The following is a 19494-nucleotide window of genomic DNA, read 5'->3' on the forward strand; positions in this document are numbered from 1 at the left end:
GGCTAAATGTTCAGAGCAAGGAAAAGGGAGTTTCCTGTAGGTCTTGCTCATGTTGAAGTCAACAACCAAACCACCATGGCTTTCACAGGGGCAGTTTCTTCAGAGCCTGCATTTCTGAGGTTGGTTCTGACATGCCCCCGGGTTAGCACAGCAAAATGTAGAACATACGGCTAAGCAAATTGCCTGGTTCCTTGTGTATTTTTAAAGGTCTGCAACATCCTGCCTCAAACTTCATTTTACAGTCTCAGAGATGTAAGCCCTTTCAGTGTCCTGTTCCTAAGGCTGGCGTACGGGTCTGCTGATCATCCTAACTAGCCCTGCTGTCTCAAACGTAATTAACACCAGAGTCCTGTCTGCAGGATTTCCTGACACTGGAATAACACACAGCATTCTGGTGGGGTCTCCTTGGTCCCTCGCAAACTGGTGTTGCACTCCCTTATCTCTACTTGAGACACTTTGCCCAACAGACCAGAAGATCACATCAGCCTTCTTAGCTTTTGCTTCCTAGGGGTAGCTAGGTAGCCACCCTGAAATCAGCCTCTACCCTTGTTCAAGTGAACTGCACCCAAATCCCAGCCGAACGACTCGCCTGGGCACAGCACCACTCTGCAGACACCATCCTGCCCAGGTATCTCACCTATGTGGTGTTCTACAGTGCCATGGACCTGTATCAGCTTGTTCAGCACCATCTCATGAATCTCATCCTATGCTGTGCTAAAAAGCAAGGGAGTTGAAGGAAAAAAAAGGTGCAACAAAACCCAAATCACTGAGTCCAGTGAGACTTTGTGTGAGCAGAAAACTGCAGAATCTGACCTATATACACACACATATGAAACACCAGTTCTACAAAACCGTTAAGGGAAAATATTCATCCTGCCCCCTTTAGTACCTGCTCAACAATACACTAGCTGTATCATTGCCTACGTGCTACAATAAAGAGGTACAGGGGACCCCCTCTTGCCTGTTTGTGGGATTGTTTCAAAGAGGCTGAAGGACAAAATCACCTTCACTGTAAAATCCTGCTGTTAATTTAAATTACCTTCCAACCATCTTGAGATCCTGCTGCTGCCAAATTTATCTAATATGTGTAATATACAGCTTCATTATCACATTGGCTATGCAGTGCTTAGGGAAGGTGCTATTATTCCACTTCACAGACAGAAGAGGGAGACCCAGATCCCAAAGATACTCAGAGCATTTATTTAGGTTAAAAAGTGTCAAAGCGAAGAACTGAACCTATTCCTGTCTAACACCCACTGTCCTCAACCCTTCTTTCTTTCCAACAAGTACTTCATGTTCCAGGATTTCCTGTGAAAAGCAGCTGATTGACTCTCAGCTTCTCCTTTCATTGTCAATTTTGAAAATTGAATTCAGAAAGTCATTTCTTGATTTATTCTTCAAAATTAAAGGTTGTAAAAGTCTTTCTACTACACAGTAAGTTTTTGCTACAGGACATTTGTTAACTCCTTGGATTCCCACCTGTTCTTTCCACATGATTTTGCATTGTTTGGCTGCATACAGTGACTCTGTACAGCTCAAGGAAGCAGTAAACTTTCATTTTCTTTCCTTTCTATAAAACCTCAGCCCTTTTCAAGTTGCAAAGCTGCACATTAAAACTCCTGTCTGCTGACTTTCATATTTCCTGAGGCAACATCTGTCTTAAAAACTGATTGCAAATATGATCAGAGTTAGGAAGATTTCCTTCCAGCCATCTTCCAGCTGGCTTTATTCCCAGATAACAGCCCAACAGAAAAGAAAAATCTATTTGGCACCATCACCAGCTGTACTCTCCCACTCTTCAGGTAGAACAGTTTCCCTTCCCAGGGAGGTTTCTATGACATGGGATTCAGATGGCTGGATCTGAAATGCACTGGAACTGGTACAGCCTCTGGGGTTCAGGACAAATGCTCTCTCTCATCTAAGGAATTAGGAATCCCAGCTCATACATAGAAGAATAGTGGAGTTTATCCCCTCCAACGTCTAAACATATAGATACAGGTGGAATTTTGAGGAATTTAAATGTAATCCTATCATTATGAGTAGTAGGATTCAGCTGCAGACATTCATCTGTAATTAAGCAGAATTATTCATAAGGAGGTTTGGCTGTTGTCAAGACAGACTCAATAGCTCAGGTTATTGTTAAACAGTGTTAAAACAGCAGGGCCAACTCAGGCCTGGGTGACCACCTCACTCCTCCTCACTAGGCCTAATGTGGGTGCAGGATGTGACTCTGCCCATGTGTGATCTTCTGCCTCCACAAGCGTGACATTTGTCTTTCAGTTCTCCTGAATTTGGGAAGAAGGCATCATGGTCTTAATATGTCTTTGCCTTTCACCTCAGGCTGTAAAGTACATCAATGTAGGCTGAGTGCAAAGCCCACATATACCTCTTTTATACTTCATAAGGATGGGTGTATGGCTAACAAAGCAAGGGAGGGTCCAGCTCCTGATTCCTGAACCCCTCTCTTGTGCTCCCTGCTGTGCTTCACTCCCTGATGAGAGCAGAAGCAATTAGCGAATCTTTCCCTTCTATCTACAAGCTCCTTGGCACCGCACCATCAGGCAAGATTAAGTACAGTCTAGGAATGGAAAAGCAGCTCACATTTAGTCTGGAACATTTAATACTATACCCTGGAAAACTGTGTTTTGGTTAGGCTTCTGACGGGAAGAAAGAGTGATGTGAGATTTTTGCATTTCTCCTAAAAATACCTAACCGATAAAATCCATGCCATGTTCAAGGTAGAGATAATACAGGAAGAGAAAGAACCTCTTACTATTCAGCTAATAAACACCTCAGATTAGTTAAAGCTAAAATAATTTAAGATATCCACTCAATCTAACAGTTTATTCTGTTTGATTACACTTTGCATTTTACTTCCCCTGAAGAGCATCACCAACAATGTCATATTCCCCACTGTTCTTCAATAGCTTCACATTGTGCTTTCCAGGCTGTGCTAGAAGAAATAGCACAGCTTGGAAACTGAAGCGGGATGCAAGGCTGATCATTTGCTCAAAACCAACAGTTTTCAAGTAAATGAATGGAACATAATTGCATTTCAGTTTCAGCTTGAAAATGTAACCAGCATTAGCATGTACCTTCCTGTTGAGTTTACATTCTATGGCACTTGCTCATTAGAGATGATTCTGGGTCACTGCACTATTTGCATATGCATAATAGTTCATTGAGATGAGTTTGTAGTCCTGCACAGATCACTCCAACAGTGTACTCTGACCCCTCATATAACAAAGATGTCCCCATACTAATTTCCAAGTGATTCAGATATTTGTTTGCCTTATCGTAAGTTTGCTCTATGACCCTGGGGCCAAATCTGTCCTTCAAGATTCACCATGTGCAAGGGCTCTGTAACACCCTCCTGACCCATGAGGTCTCCAGATGAAGCCAAGCCTGACCAGGAGAACTGAATGCATGGGGCTCGGCAGCTGTATCTCGAATTTGGGTCAAGTCAAAATATGCCAGTACTCAAATTTCTCCAGAAATAACCATTGACAACAGAGTATCACAGGATTATAGAATGCTTTGGGTTCAAAGAGACTTTAAAGATCATCTCATTCCAACCCTCCTGCCATGGACAGGGACACCTTCCACTATACCAGGTTGCCCAAAGCCCCATCCAGCCTAAAACCTGCTCTCACATCTACACTGGTTGCCATGGAAATATGCAGTGACAAGGTTTTTTCCCTCATTTTAAAAATTTTCTTTGCCACCTACCATATGTTTTTCAGACTGCCCTGGTAACTGCATAGGTTTACCCAAATACAAAGACCACTGTGGATGTGCCCAACTTGCACAGAGCCAAGTACAGAGCTGTTCACCATAACCCCAAGAAAGGACCCATGCAGCAACGCTGCTGCCAGTCCTTAATACAGAGACTGCCAACTCTCTTTGGATGCTTTCAGCTAGACACCAACAAAACCTTTTAGTTACTGAGGACAAGTGGTTTTGATGAGAGAGCAAACAGCGCACACCAGTGTTACCCATCAAGATGAATACCAGTAACAACTCACTATCAGCACGATTCAAATGCGGCCCTTAGACTCTGGCTTTAAATTAGTGAAGGATGACGTATTTGTAGTGCAAGTGTGTCCCCAGTGGCCGCCAAACGTTTTGCTTCTGGCAGCAGCCCTCTGCGTTGCCCTTACCATATGTTGCCATCTCCACCTACCTCCTCATGCCCATCTCCTCTGCTTCCCTGCTCTGCACATTTGCTCCAGCCAGAAGCTCCATTTCCCAAAAGCCTCCCGTGAAGTGGCTGAGGCCCAGCCACAGATGACAACGTTAAGCAGAGCCTCTAGGCTGTGAGTGGTGGGAAGGGTGCCTTGGCTGGAGGCAGTTACTGCACTGGAACAGCCTGGGAGGGGGCTACAGAACAATGCTTAAAGCCCGGGAGGAGGGAGGCTTTCCTTGCATCTCCCCAGAGGCAGACTGTGGCAGCAGATGGAGGAAGGCAAAAGCCCATCCTGCCACCCGTCTAGGAAGGTAAAGGCAGGCCATGCCACAGCTGTGGGCAGAACAGAGGCAGGGAGTAACAAATGCCAAAGGCAAAGCATAGGAAATGGATAAAAGCAGCCAACATTGAAATCTCCCGGAGGAGAACTTTGGCTTATGTCAGGTTGTTACACCAACTTTGTGGCACAATAGGTTTCAGCCTTTGGCTACCAGGCAAGCCCAGTGTGGAAAGTGTCATGGGACTTTATGTTCAACATCAGCTAAGAGTAGGCTGCAGAATCACTTAGGTGCATGGGCTGCAGGACTGTAAACAAAGAATTATGGCATGTGGCAAGGGGCTGTTCAGAAGGAAGGGACCAAGAGTGTCATGGGGGTGAGTATCTTGGGATCATCAAGACCTCAGACTGAGTGCCTCATTAAAGTTTTAAACCGGTGCTTAAACCATCCAGCTGACAGAAAATTGTACTAAAGAGGCTCTGGTATGTCCTGGGAGAGGTGCAGGAGCTGCCTCTGGGCAGAGAAGGGACAGGCTCAGGAAGGTGTTGGGTGCCTGTGCTCTGCCAGCAGCTAGGAAGAGAAGGGAACTGTGCCTGGGAGATGCCAACAGCCTGTAACCTAAAAGCTGTGCCACACTCTTCTCTCCAAGGCTGTCACCTCCCCGTATTCCCAGGGCTCAGGAAAGTGCAGGAACATTCTGGTGCAAAATCAGGAGGGCTCTGAACAAAAGAGAGTAGGCTGAGAGCTGGAGAAGCTACACAATAGCTAGGTCAGGATCCTCCCGACAACCATGTAAACACAGCCTGAGAAGGAGAGAGTACAAACTGCAAACTAGCTGGAGGCAGGATTGAACCTGCAAAACAAAGGCTATTTAGCAAGGAGGAAATAATTCACCAGCTAATATTCCCCCTGGCAGAGGAGGGAACAGTTCTGAAAAGTCAAACTGTGTTAGGACAGCTAGCAAATTAGAAGGGACATTAGGAAATGTTAGGAAGAAGTAAGGCAATACATCAGCACCAAGACTGTGCACACAACTACCCCGTGCCAGGCAGCACTGAGGCAAGTGCTGGGCAAAAGCCCACTCTGCTCAGTTCAGGGCAGCAGCTACTGGGAGAGCCTGATACACTGAGAGGAGGTCAGAAGAAAGGTGAGAGCTCGTTGTGCAACTACAGGGGATTGATCTGTGATGACAGTATGTTTTCCTTGGCTCTGAGGGGGTATGGAAACAGTTTACAAATACTTGTAAGGCATAAACCCAAGTAGGGCATAACACTTACTAGGGAAGATAAAACAAAAAGAGGAAAAAACAAAGCTGAAAGTAACTAGCAACATATTACCAATGAGTAAAACCGTAGGCTGTGAAACAGTTCTTACAAGGAAAGCAGAGAAAAATGCAGGCAAAGGCAGTATTAAAGTTGCATGGGAAGAAAGTAATTAATACATCTACAGTGAATAGCATACAGAAGAATTTATTGAACTGATACAAATACTTTCACCTCCACAATCTGTGGTCAACACTTTCCACTGCCCTGCATCTATCTCTTGCTATGATTAACAGCAATGCAAAGAAGGAAAATGTATACTAAAGCAGGAAAATAATCTTATAGTACTGCTCTGCCCGAGTGCATAGATTTCTAGAGATTTCTAGCCAACAGAGAATTAGGTTTTATAATTGTGTGGGGGAAAATGACTCACTAGCAGTGATCCCCTTCAGGTCCTCTGGAGATCTCCTCCTGCTCCATCCCAAATCTTCTTTAGTCTTGATGAGGTAGGGATATGGGTCCATGTTTGGATAGTATGTATAAAAGTCATATCCAGCTGTTTCTGAAATCTCCCAGTAAATACCCTTCCAATTGCATTCATGAGACCGTTCACAGGGCTCCTGAAGATCCACAAGGAAACCTGAAAGATCGAGGGCCAAATGCAAGCCCCATTGGAGGCTGAAACAATAATGTGCTAAAGGCCCTGAGAAGCCCATACGTTACCTGGCATATACACTTACCAGCTTAGTATATCCTGTGAGGAGGGAACACAGTCATAGTTTGACAGCTACGGTGCTGCAGCTAGTGTTAATGGTCAGATCCACCAGACAGTGAGCTGGGCTCTTCAGACAGCAGACAGCTATTGCCAGCCTGAGGATTTTTCACATAAGTAATTGCCAAGCTTTATAACCATCCCCTGCAGACTACAACACTGATGAATGAATGAGATCAAATTAGTCAGTATCATAGAATCATAGAATAGTTAGGGATGGAAAGGACCTTAAGATCATCTACTTCCAACCCCCCTGCCATGGGCAGGGACACCTCACACTAAACCATATCACCCAAGGCTCTGTCCAGCCTGGCCTTGAGCACTGCCAGGGATGGAGCATTCACAACTTCCCTGGGCAACTCATTCCAGTGCCTCACCACCCTAACAGGAAAGAACTTCTTCCTTATATGTGATCTAAACTTCCCCTGTTTAAGTTTGAACCCATTGCCCCTTTTCCTATCATTACAGTCCCTAATGAAGAGTCCCTCTCCAGCATCCTTATAGGCCCCCTTCAGATACTGGAAGGCTGCTATGAGGTCTTCACGCAGCCTTCTCTTCTCCAGGCTCAACAGCCCCAACTTTCTCAGCCTAACTTCACACAGGAGGTGCTCCAGTCCCCTGATCATCCTTGTGGCCCTCCTCTGGACTTGTTCCAACAGTTCCATGTCCTTTTTATGTTGAGGACACCAGAACTGCACACAATACTGCAGGTGAGGTCTCACACGAGCAGAGGGGCAGGATCACCTCCTTCGACCTGCTGGTCATGCTCCTTTTGATGCAGCCTAGGATACAGTTGGCTTTCTGGGCCGTGAGCAGACACTGCCGGCTCATGTTCAGTTTCTCATTGACCAATATGGTTTATTGGTGGAGTTTGCCCACTTGCTGTGGGTGCATTACTGTGTGTATTCATCAGCCTGGGGGTGAGCATGATTCAAAGTCTTTGCCTGTACAATATGAAACCACAATTAACCTGTAGCTTTCCAGCTTTCTTCCAAGGACTCCCTAAGCCTTTCTTGAGTCCTTCTTCTGTTGCTTTATATCCTTCTCCTGGGCCATCCTGGAAGTCCTTTAGTGAGTGCCAAGTCCTTCCTTAATACAGCAAAGCAGATTAAGCTGCTCCTGTAGAGGTTAAATGAGAAATTGCTGAAAAGCATTGAAGTCATAACACAGTAGCTAATGGTGCATTTGCTACCACTGTCCTCTGCCTGACAAAATCAGAGTTGCTCCACTATGTGGCACAGATGCTCTGCAACTCCACAACCAGATAAAATCCTCTTTTTGCTGAATGGTATTGTAGGAGCAGGAGCATTCCTTGACCCCACTGAGGCTGTTGAGCCCAGGATCCCTGTTAGAAACAGGGGAATATCAAAGTAACTGCAATCAGCATGTTCAAAGTTCCCCCTTTTGTCAGTCCTGACATAACCCAGCAGCAAGCAACAGCTTGAATAAGCACTTAAGGGAATAGTGTTTCAAGGCTGGAAATGGCTTTAAACTGAAATTTGAGAACTGTGCCATGGCACCAATTCCCTAGATAGCCCAAGGCAGCCACCTTCATCTCCCTGTGGCTCAGTTTGCCATCTGTAAAACCGGGTTAGCATCCCCTCCTCCTTCTTACACCCCTTTTATCCTTGTTTGTATTAACTTTAAATACAGGTGGGCTTGTTTGTGTGCAGGCACAGCACAAAACAGAGGGTACAACCCTGGAAGCGCGCTCCCAGGGGGATGGTCTGCACGGAGGGGCAGGTGCACGGAGGGATGGAGAGATGCAGGATGCCTGCCGGGAAGGACACACTCCCGGCGGCGTTGCCTACCGCCGGAGCCAGCCCCGGCGCCGCTCCCGCCGCAGCGGACGGGGGGCGGGACGCCCGCCCTGCATCATCGCTGCCCCCAGCCCGGCGCGGCCCCGACGCGGGACCGCGGGACGCGTTCCCCCCGCCCCCAGCGCGGGGCGCTTCAGCCTGAGGGCGGCCGCCGTGCCCGCCGCCCCGGAGGTGGGGGCTCCGCGTGGGGCCCCGGCTGCCATGGAGGAGCCGCCGCCACCCCCCTGATCCCTGAGGCTGCCAGCACCGAGACAAAGCGCGGGGCTGCCCGCCGCGCCCGCCCGGTGAGTGAGTGAGTGCCGCGGGGGGCCGGGGGTGTCCGTCCTGCGCCATGGGTACCGGCCCCGGGGGGGAGGTCCCGGTCCCGCTCCCAGCCCTGCCTGACACCCCCGTGCACCTACATCCCCGTTCACGCCCAGGCAGCCCTTTCCACCGCACCGCTAAGCCGGTGCACCGCAAGCATCCTCATTCATCTCCCCAGCACCCCCTGCACCGGAGTCCCCAGCCGCCGGCCCAGACACACGCCGTGCACCCCCATTCATCGCCAAACAAACCTGGGCCCACTGCCGCAGGGAGTCTGAACGCACCCCCCCCCCGTCACCCCAAACTCCCCTATCGCTCCAAACCGCCCCACGCACTCCCACCGACCACCCAAACACACCTCCCCGCCCCAGGCATCCCCCTCCACCGAACACCCCACGCAACCGGACCCCCTCCCTCCACGAACGTCCCCACGGCTGCCCTCCCCCGGCCCAGGCGGCCCCGACGCAGCTCCTCCTGCCCTCCCGGCCCTGGCGCCATCCCGGCGAGACAAAGGGGTCCGTTCCCCCCGCTCACCGCCCGCCGCTCTCTCCCCTTGCAGGCCGAGCCATGGTGGAGCCGCCGGCTGAGCCGCCCCCGCCGCCCTGCCCGGCGCCCGGGGGGGCAGCGGCAGCAGAGCCGGCCCGGCCAGGGGAGCAGTCGCCGTTGCTGCACCTGGACCTGTACAACTTCGACTGCGCGGCGGCGGAGGGCAGCCGGTACGTGCTGACCAGCCCGCGGTCGCTGGAGGCCTGCGCCCGCTGCGCCGTGCGGCCGGTGGAGCTGCTGCCGCGGGCGCTGGGGGACCTGCTGCGGGAGGCCCCCGGGCGCTCCATGCGGGTGGCCGCCGGCCTCTACGAGGCCTACGAGCGGGAGCGCCGCCGCAAGCTGCAGCAGTGCCGCGAGGAGAGGGAGAGGATTATCCGGGAGGAGAAGAGGCGGATCCTCGCTCCCCTCGGCAGCCTGCCGCTTTCGCCCGCCGCCCGCGGTGCGCCCCGGGCTGCTGGTGCTGCTGCCACCGCTGCTGGACCTCGGCCCCATGGAGGGGGCAAGGCCGGGGCGTCCGGGGGTGCCAAGGCCAAGAGCCACTCGCTGGACTCGCTGCAGAAGCGCCGTGAGGGCAGCTGGGGCAAGACCTCGTCCGAGTCGGGGGCTTCGTCCTCTTACAGCGGGGAGAGTCTGCGGGAGCGCGGCGGCAAGGTGGGCGGCCGGGGCCGGGGAGCAGCAGCCGCCGCCACCAGCTCCCTGCTGGGGCGCAGCTTCAGCCTGGGCGACCTCAGCCACTCGCCGCAGACCGCCCAGAAGGTGGAGAGGATCGTCAGGGAGGTGAAAAGGAGGAAGGGCCTTTCGGAGGTGCCGGAGAGGGACAAGAAGATCGCGGCGCTGATGATCGCCAAGCACCAGGAGGCCAGCCTGCTGCGGGAGCAGCGGCAGGCGGCACACCTGCAGTGGGACAGCCAGCGGCGCCGGGCGGAGCAGCGGAAGGAGCAGGAGGAGAAAGAGAAGCAGAAGGCCCTCCTGCAGGGCCAGCGGTTGTGGGAGAGCCAGGTGCAGAAGCGTCGGGGGAGGCTGAGCCAGGAGCAGGAGGAGGCAGCTCTGCTGAAGCAGAGGCAGCGCATGGTTCACGAGGAGAGGTGGCGGGAGCAAGCAGAGAAGCAGGAGCGGCTGCGAAGGGAAAGGCTGCAGAGAGCCATCCAGGAGGACAAGCAAAAGAAGCTTCATCAAGAGCACAACCTGAAGGTGAAGGAGGAGGGCAAGAAGGAGCACCAGGAGCGAGAGGAGCAGCTCCTGCAAGAGAAGCTATCCATGGCCGTGCAGAAGAGGCTGAAGAAGGAGGTACAGCTGCAGAAGGAGAAGAAACTGCTCAACCAAGCAGAGAAGCTGAAACACGAGGCCTTGCTCAAGGAGCTGGCCAAGCAAAAGGCAGAAGAGAGGGAAATGCTGAAGGCCTCCCTGGAGATGAGTTTGACAAAGGCTCAGGAGAACTATGAGCAACTAGTGGAGAAGAGGAACCAGGAGCTGAGGGAGAAGGCCAGGAGGGAGGACATGCAGATCCAGAGAGCCAAATTGGCAGCAGAGAAGAGGGAAAGAGAGCAGAAGGAGCACTTGGAGGCCCTTGCTAGAGAGACAGAGAGAAAGCTCCAGCATGCTGCCCAGGTGGCTGAAGAGGCTGTCCAAGAAAAAGCCCGCAGGGTCGTCTTGAGCCGTCTGGAGAAGGAGAAAGTGCAGAAGATGAACAAGCAGAAGGTGGAACAGTACGAGGACTTACGGCGCAGGGAGACCCTCCTCTCTATAGAGAGGAAGCTGGAGAGGAGTGAGCAGATCTTCAAGGAGAAGAAGACTGTCTTAGAAAATGCCAGGTCTGTTGCTCGGGCATCCTTCCATGTCCGGGAAAAGGTGCGTGAGGAGACAAACACGCGCACCTTTGACAAGATGGCCTTGGAAGCGGAACTGCATGCCCACCTGAATAAGAAATGAAAGATCTTGTCGTGGATGAGTGGGGAGACATCACCAATTGTCCATCATAATGCATCAAGAAGCTCCTCCGCATTAACATTTAAAAAATAGCACAACCACCCTAAATTCTTATTTTGGGGGGACAGGGTACCGCACAAAAACGTGGCAGCTATTTCACATACTGTTTAAAGTCTGCTGATAAAAACCAGTCTTCTTCACGTGTTGTTCATAGCACAGTGGGCCATATGTGCCCTTGTTGCTGCAAGGACATAGGAAAGAGATGCCCAATGGCCCAAATCCAGCCTGTACAAAACTTTCTTTACTTCCTGGCAGCACTACAGTTGGGCTGAAATCTGCAGTGACTCCAGCACAGCCAACATTCCATCTTGTCTGTGGCCTTAGGGCCTGCAGAGAAAGCCTGCCAGCACGGATGTGAGGGTTCTTGCTCCCTGCATCATTGCTCTGTGGCTGAAGTTCACTGCCTGGTTCATTTAGCAGAGGGCAAATGGGAAGAGCTGGGAAACAGCAGAAAGAAGGCAAAATGTGGTGGGCAAATGAGCAGACATGGTCTTTATCTGGAACAGCATTTTTTTCCCCCAAAGGTCTACTGCAATCTACCTGAAGGCTTTGTCCAAACCTCCCTCGGAGGGGGCATTTCCAGTGTAAAGTGAGAATGTTTCACAGCGCAGGAGGCATGTCTTGACCCCTGACTGTAATTACACCTGGAGTCCATCTCCTGCTGCTGACCGAGTTTGGCACTGTGGGGTTAGAGCTGAACTAATCAAAACACACCTACATGGTGGTAATTGGATCGACAAACTACTGTTCCTGTACTGTGCAGCGTGCAGCTCAAGTTTTGAATGTGCAATCTAAGAAAAAATATTTTTTTTTCCAAAAGACATCAATATGTGTATGGATATTTTTTTTATTTCTGTAGTTTAAAGTCTGTGAAAGCCAACAGAGTTCATAAGTTGTTTAAAATTGCAGCATGGGAAATGAAGTCAGCAAGTTCGGTGGAGGCATGAGAGATATCTTTGGTCTGATTCTGCTTCTGTTTAATTGAGGAGTTCTGCTGCTGGATTTCTGTGGGAACAGAAATTAAACCCTTTCGGATGAGGCTTATTTGGTGGTTTTGATATTGAGCCACAGGCCAGGGAGAACTAAAAATCAAAGCGAGCAACATGTTGCCTCACAGCTCAGAAGTAAATCACAGCTTATTTAGAGCAAAGGAGCAGCTGATTAGAAAACACATTTTAGGCTATTGCTGTATTACATTCATGAGATTATAATCAGGACTTTGCTTCTTGGTCATTTGTGTGCATGCCACAGAATGACCACTAGACCTTGTAATACCTGCACTTTAACAGTAACAAAAGGACAATTACCTGGAAACTTCAATGACTGACAACACATCTTAGATTCAGATAGCATCAAATTCCCGGGTTTCAATTCCTAAATGTTTGGAGTCTAGCTCTAGGTTTCATGTTGGATCCCATAGATCTAACAGGACAGCCCAAAATCTGGATCAAATGACACTGAACATTCACATATACAGCCAAACACTGACATGTGGATGCACCTCTAACCCCATTTGAGAACCACTGTACTGCCTACTGTTGCCCATTGACTGAGTCTACTGCTAGAAACTGACCTGCTAGAAACCACTCTGAATGTTTACAGGCTTTCTGAAGTTTAGATATTGAAATATTAGGGAGAAGAATTTCTAATACCATTTAAATGTTCTAAAAAGAATTACAGGACCAGGTCCTGGGATTCATTTTCAGGTAAAACTCCCATAATATACTCATGTTTTGCATAGAGACAACATGACCAAGGGCACAGTATCACAAGAGTCTGTCACACAGTTGGCTATCACAGAATAAGACAAGTCATTTCAGAGGCTCCAGAACAGTGTAGCCTGGTTTCCTTGAGTAAAGTGGCCTGTTATTCTCACTTCTGTGAAATCAAGGCTACAGGATGAATTCATCTTGTATCAGACATCAGGGAACTCACACATGGCGGGAAGCATTGACTAAGAAGATGAGCTCCAGATGAATCCTTCACACATTTTGAGTGTTCACAGACCAAGGTCATTGGAACTGAATGATCTTTAAGGTCCCTTCCAACTTAAACCATTCTGTGATTCTATGTGGATTGTCTAGTGTTTAACAGCATCTAGGCTACAGCTGGAGTGTTGCATTTTGGGACAATGGCATCTTGCCATTGCTACATGCAGCTTCTTTGCATGAAATTCATCACTAAATCATGATCTCTGTCAAGGTTGAATTTGGCAGGCACATTCAAAAACTACTAGGAGGAGCAGCAGCACCACCACTGGTTAATATTTCACAAGGTATTTTTTAACCCAGTTTACCATAAATACTTTCACCACATGGATAAGAGAGATGTGTGTTAGATTTCTTCCCTTCATTACCTACTGTGTTTCTTTCATGATGCTTTCATGATGCTAGGGCTCCAGGCTCATTCTTTGCTAAAATTTCTCCTGATGCCAGGGAAATTCTGTTCACTAAACAAATGCTGAATAGGCAGCGCACACAGGTCTGAAAGGAGGCTTATTTTGGTATGCATGTCTTTACTAAGCCAAGCTTGGACAGGGAGATGTAGGAAACACAGAATTTGCAATACAAAGTCTATCAACCACTAGTTTTCCAGACATTCTGCTAAGAACAGCTCCAGAGCCACCTCTGCTAGCTATCATCAGGAACATGACTTCTTCAGGGAAGTGTAATTTTCTGCTCCATTCCTGACCTCAGAGAGAGCCAGACTGACCACATCTGATGTGAGGACAGCTCATCGCCCCCAGCTGTTACACCAGAACTTGCAGAGATCTGCTTTCAGCTGTGGATGTTCTTCCATGGGTAGTGAAGACAAAAATGTAATAGTCAGAATGCCATTTTGAAAGGAGGGGTTGCTGTACCTTTTTCTGGTTTTTCTTCAAGCAGATGCTGGGAGGTACAAGGATGAAACACAAAACTAGTTAAATACAGGTGATGACTGTGGCTCTCTTTGCACGCAGTTCTGTTTTGCAGACCTAGGACTGCTATTCTTTAGTAGAGCAGCCACCAAGATCCAGGAGGGCTGAGGTGCTCTGGGATTTACCTGCCAGGCTCCCTTCAAAGTCTTCAAGTTTAAGCTCATTTAATGCTTTGCCGAGTCAAGGTCCTAGGGAATTAAGTTGCTTAGAATCTGACTTAGCTGTCATAGGCAAAGAAGAGGAAAACTGGCTTATTCTAGTCCCTCTGGAAATGAGACCTGTGACATTTACTTTGCAGCACAGTGCAGGCATGTTCTACTGTGAGCCTTCAGAGCCCTAATTCAACTCCTTGTGGAAGAGTGCAGCCCCAGAAGCCCTTGGCTAGCAAGGAGCACATGCTGTAAAGAGCCAGTGCTGACGTACAGTAGGAAAATCATCTTGCTTTTAGGCAGGAGCCAGCTCTGCCCTTCTCTTTGATGAGATAAATCAGGTTTTGAAGAGAAAACATTGGGAAGAAATAAAAATGCAAAACTCCTCTGTACAAGATACCTAGAAGCACATTCTCCATTTATGCAGAGCAAGTAGCACTCTGGGGAATGACAGTGTTCACAGCCTTTGTAATGGGATATGCCCCACATCCAACATGCCTCTTAATGCTAGGGCATAAAAAAATCAGTTATAGGTCTGACTTCTTTGTCCTTAGCCTATTGGTTGAGCATGGCTCTTTGCTGTGAAGCACAACCTTGTTATTACAAGATTCTAGTCTGAGAGGACCTAAGTAATTCTCTGGCAACTTCACACGCATCTCTTACATCCATGCTCTTCAGCAAGAAATCCCCCACATTACAAAAGCACTGTGGCAGTAAGAAATACCCTGTATTACAAAACCAAACTGCCAGTGCAATTTTGTTTGTATGTGCTTTACAAAGTTCATCTCAGGATCTGGCTGTGAGGTAAACTAATTATCGCCCCCACCTTAAGTACAGGAAAAATGAAGCAGAAAGAACTGATGTGACTTGCCCCGGGCCATGCTGACCTCTGTGATGTAGCTGGAGCTTGCTCTCCGGTCCTCCCTGTTCCTAAGCAGCCCTCTAATTAACTGTTCCTGGTTGCAAGTGAAGGAAATCACTGTACCCCTGCTGTGACAGCTCCTCTGGCTCTTGCTCTGAAGCTGGTGCTTTACTGAGGATGAAGGTTTTAAGCTGCCAGCCTCCTCTTCTGGGCATTGCCCCCCACAGACTTTGAAGCACTTTCAGATGAGGGGCCTGAAGATGAGTATCACAGATAAGGCTGTGCTGAGAGTCTGGGACAGAGGCAAGGTGGGAGGAGGGTGCGTTAGCAGAGGTGGGCAGGAGCTACAGATGGAAATGTTAAACCAAAGAGCAGGCATTCACTGAGAATCCTTATACCATCCTGGCTAGCTAGACTTGCTTATATCTCTATGTATGACAGCATATAATAACTCTTTCAGCACATTAAAGTTAGAGGATCCAGTTCACCTCATTAGTTTTCTCCTTAGAGCCAGCAGAATTACTTCAGGAATGAATACAGCCTGGATATATTAAACTTTTTATTATTTATGCAAATCACAGTGGGATAGGTTCTGTTTCCGAGAGCTTGGTGGAAATTTCCCCCTGCTTGCACTGTACCCAAGCAACAGGATGACAGGGTCACATATCAGTTGGTATTTTTAGGTTGGGCAAGTTTGTCAATACCCTGTGCTGCACACTGTGTTCCTGGGTGTCTGCAGAACAATGACTACTTAAACAACAGCTCAGCACAGATGAGAGGAAGAGCAGCTGGCACAGAGATACCTTGTCAGACAGCAAACTAAACAGCAGGGAGTAAGAGATATGGCTCTGTGTCTGTACGGTGCTACTGGGAATGCTTTGTTTTGTAGGAGGATGATGGTATAATTTCTTCTCTTTTTTAGTCACCTCCAAAGTAAGCTGTGCTATTTTTAACAATTGTTTAATGATTTATACAAGATGGGATAATAATGGAGGAAGGAAGCTCAAAACACAGATGTGTAGGTAAAGCAGAAAGCCATTTTCCTTTCCCTCCTGAATAAAGCTCTGAGCATCATGCCAGCAGTTGAGAGTTTTGCTAAATGCCGAGTTGCATGCATTTTGTTAGACCCTAGGAGGGCGACCGTTTTATTCACAGGGTTTGCTACCTGTGCACCTCTTTCCGGTACATGGTGAATGAGACAGGCGTCACATTTACCACTGCTATTTCTTCAGACTTCAAGGGAAAAGTGAGATCCATGAACAAAAAGGCATTATTTTCACTGTAGAGGGACCACTACACAGCTGTCCTGTGTGGACTCAGCCTACATCTGACATGAAGCCTGACAGAGGAGTGACGCTTTGCTTTCATTAAGGGATTTCTGCAGCCCTCATGCAGACACTGTCTAGGAGCCTCTGCACCATTTTCAGCTCCCACCAGATTCAAGCTGCCCCTGTTTCCTAGCCAGTTTGGTCCTGAGGCTCCTGCTCCCATTGACTGCAGCTAGGTACCTGGGGAGCTGACCGCAGGGTGTAGCCAAGTCTCCACCTGCCTGTAGAGGCTTCAATCCAATTTGCTCTGCTCTTCCTTAAACTGAGGCATGCCTGTGCATGAGTAGCTATAGGAACTGTCTGAATCTAGGCTTTGGGCAGTGTACATTGAAAACCTATGGAAGAACTAGGATGTTGGGGCTTAGCAAAGGGATGCTACTGTTTGATTTTCAAATAGTAGCATTGCTGCTGATTTGCTTCCCTTGAGTTGCTTTTCCCAGGCAGTGTACCATGAATGGGGCAAGTACTAGCAGCCCCAGAAGAAGCAATTAGCTCTTTGCCCTCCATGATTAGACCAGTGTTTGGCATGGGAAGTGGTGTCCCTTCTTGCAAGAGAGGGAAGCTTTTCTTTCTGCAATCATCATCACCTGTGCTCTGGGGACAGGCTGGCATCCCGTCTAAAATATGTCCGCCCTATCACCATTGCCATGACTGCCAGTGAAGAGTGGCTATAACCAAGCCAAGGTTAAACAGACTAGTTCGGTCATCACTAGCAGTTTAAATCCAGTAGCAGTTTAACTGGTCCAGTATTCTCCACCTTCTCTCTGTGGGCTTTTCAACCCATTCACGGCTCTGCTGATAAATTCCTAATTAGCTTATTTAGTTCTGCATGACCTGTCTTCACTAAGGAATTTTGGACATATCTTAAGAGCTCTGAGTCATGACATTGCTTTTTCTGCTAGCAGTTTCACCTACTGAAGGCACAGGAGGAAGTAAAACCAGGGAGGATTGTTTCAGTAAACCAGAGCTGACCTGTCTGCTCTCAGAAAACGCTATCAGATAGGTAAACCAAGGGATTCTTCAGGGGTTTATGCAACACTAGAGCACCTGACATCTTAGGTTTGCTGTAGATAGTTTCTATATCACTTTGCATGGTAGCTGTCACTCCAACTCACATCTCTTGGGAGCTATGAGTACTAATATCTTCCAGGCAGAAGGCACTCTGTCTTGTAACAGAAGTATTCTGTGATTCCCACAACATTTCAAAGAACCTGGACTTACCTCCTTGCAGTCAGGTATTTCAATGCATTTTACTTTTGGTTCCATCAAAACATTGTGGAAGTAGAGATTCCTGAAGGCAGCGATGTTCACTCCCAGAGCTATTGTCCTCTCTAAGTGTCTCTGATCAGACTACACTGTGCTGCTCTAGATTTCTCGCAGCTCCTGCAGTCTCTGGGAACCTGCAGATCCCTCCCTGCAAAGACGCTGTACTATAGTGCAGATGCCACATGATTCAGTCACAGCCTGCGAGTCCCCAGATGCACAGAAAATTTACTGTAAGCTACCAGGGGAATTTCTGCAAAGTCTCCTGGAATCTGGGGGTCCTTTCCATCCATCCTGATGCCAGTGCTGTATAAACACGCATGCTCTCTGATACCTGCTGACCTAGCAATATGGTTCAAATCCTCTCCATGGCAACACACCGTAATGTCCTCAGGTTCAGCCTGGAGAAGAGAAGGCTGCGTGGAGACCTCATTGCAGCCTTCCAGTATCTGAAGGGGGCCTATAGGTATGCTGGAGAGGGACTCGTCATTAGGGACTGTAGTGACAGGACAAGGGGTAACGGGTTAAAACTTAAACAGGGGAAGTTTAGGTTGGATATAAGAAGGAAATTCTTTCCTGTTAGGGTGGTGAGGCACTGGAATGGGTTGCCCAGGGAGGTTGTGAATGCTCCATCCCTGGCAGTGTTCAAGACCAGGTTGGACGAGGCCTTGGGTGATATGGTTTAGTGTGAGGTGTCCCTGCCCACGGCAGGGGGGTTGGAAGTAGATGATCTTAAGGTCATTTCCAACCCTAACGATTCTATGATTCTATGATCCTGCAAGCAGGCAAGGCTGTCCAGGGACTCAGTGTATCAGATGCATCATTTTAGCATAAGTCTTTTCTATGGGGAAGTTGGAGGCACAAATGCAAAGGGACAAAATGTCTCCCCAGAGGAAAGAATTGCTGAACATGAGAGAAAAAAAGAAATGGCAAAATGGGAGATTTAAATAACCTTCAAATCATAGCAGTCATGGTTTCTAGGTCTCATGCAACAGATGTGCATGGCCAAAAGCTCCTTTCACACATTTTGGATACCCTCAGTGAATGAGGAATGGTGGGAGCACTCCAGGCTGGTTGCTTCCTCGACCCTAGGCTTTTGTGGGTGCTGCTCTGGGGGGCTGGCAGGCAGCATCTCATGTCTTTAGCAGGGAGCCTGAGCTAACCTACTACCCTTTGGGCTCTAGAGCAGTGGACTGGGGTGCCCAGAGTGGTCTTGTGATTCAGAGGGTGATGAGGACCACTTCCGTTAGTGTTTCAGTATGAGCTGGTACTAAAAAGATTTTACTGTCTAGGATCAGGAGGACGAGCTGCAGAAGAGGTATCTAGCTCAAGAGCACAGGTTAAAGCAGCACATTTCTGCTGCAGTTTGGTTTAACTCTGCTTTTTCTCTTAAAGACTGAATTTAGTATCAAACTGCCAGGGGCTGGTAGAGACCCACAACAAGCCCATAGCCCAGTTCTCATTAGGGAACTGAAGAGCTGTCTGGCAGTGTCACACAAAGGTCAGATCCATGCATGGCTTTATTTGTAAGCAATGATTTCGGTCACCAGACTGTGGGGCTGGGTTTATGCTTGGTAACATCAATAGCCCAAAGGCAAACACATGGTGACAACTAGCACATTGCTGTGTCCAAACAGAGATGACACCACAGCCAATGGAAACCTGGGGCTCAGGCTCTTCCCAAGGAGGGCAGGGACCTTCTGAAAGGCAAACGCTAGATTAAAAGGGGAATTATAGTCCTCAACTATGCAGTGACAGCATGGGAAGAGAGGATTTGTCAAAAAAAAAAGGGTCCTCCCTCAAGCCAGGTAAGTGTCTCATC

At 48.6% G+C, this 19494-nt stretch overlaps 1 protein-coding gene and 1 long non-coding RNA gene across 2 annotated transcripts; one reads left to right on the forward strand and one right to left on the reverse strand.

Annotated features, from left to right (window-relative positions):
• Positions 1-217: 217 nt before the first annotated feature.
• On the reverse strand, positions 218-7887 carry LOC133274270 (uncharacterized). The gene is made up of 2 exons (XR_009745087.1): positions 7469-7887; positions 218-2578 (listed from the first exon to the last, which is right to left on the reverse strand). It is a non-coding gene; the product is annotated as an uncharacterized LOC133274270 (long non-coding RNA).
• A 559-nt stretch (positions 7888-8446) lies between these two features.
• On the forward strand, positions 8447-11976 carry CCDC177 (coiled-coil domain containing 177). Its single transcript, XM_061463241.1, has 2 exons — positions 8447-8602; positions 9181-11976. The coding sequence occupies exon 2, from the start codon at positions 9189-9191 to the stop codon at positions 11094-11096; it is 1908 nt and encodes a 635-aa protein (XP_061319225.1). The 5' UTR covers positions 8447-8602; positions 9181-9188; the 3' UTR covers positions 11097-11976.
• Positions 11977-19494: the final 7518 nt, after the last annotated feature.

The sequence above is a fragment of the Pezoporus flaviventris genome, unplaced genomic scaffold (genome assembly GCF_033815535.1).
Source record: "Pezoporus flaviventris isolate CSIRO_AGI_PZ_B2104156 unplaced genomic scaffold, CSIRO_AGI_Pfla_v1 ptg000036l, whole genome shotgun sequence".
In the NCBI taxonomy this organism is placed as follows: domain Eukaryota; kingdom Metazoa; phylum Chordata; class Aves; order Psittaciformes; family Psittacidae; genus Pezoporus; species Pezoporus flaviventris.

Excerpts from the sequence above, each read along its gene's own strand:
- CCDC177 (XM_061463241.1), top strand. The coding sequence starts at position 9,189 with ATGGTGGAGCCGCCGGCTGAGCCGCCCCCGCCGCCCTGCCCGGCGCCC.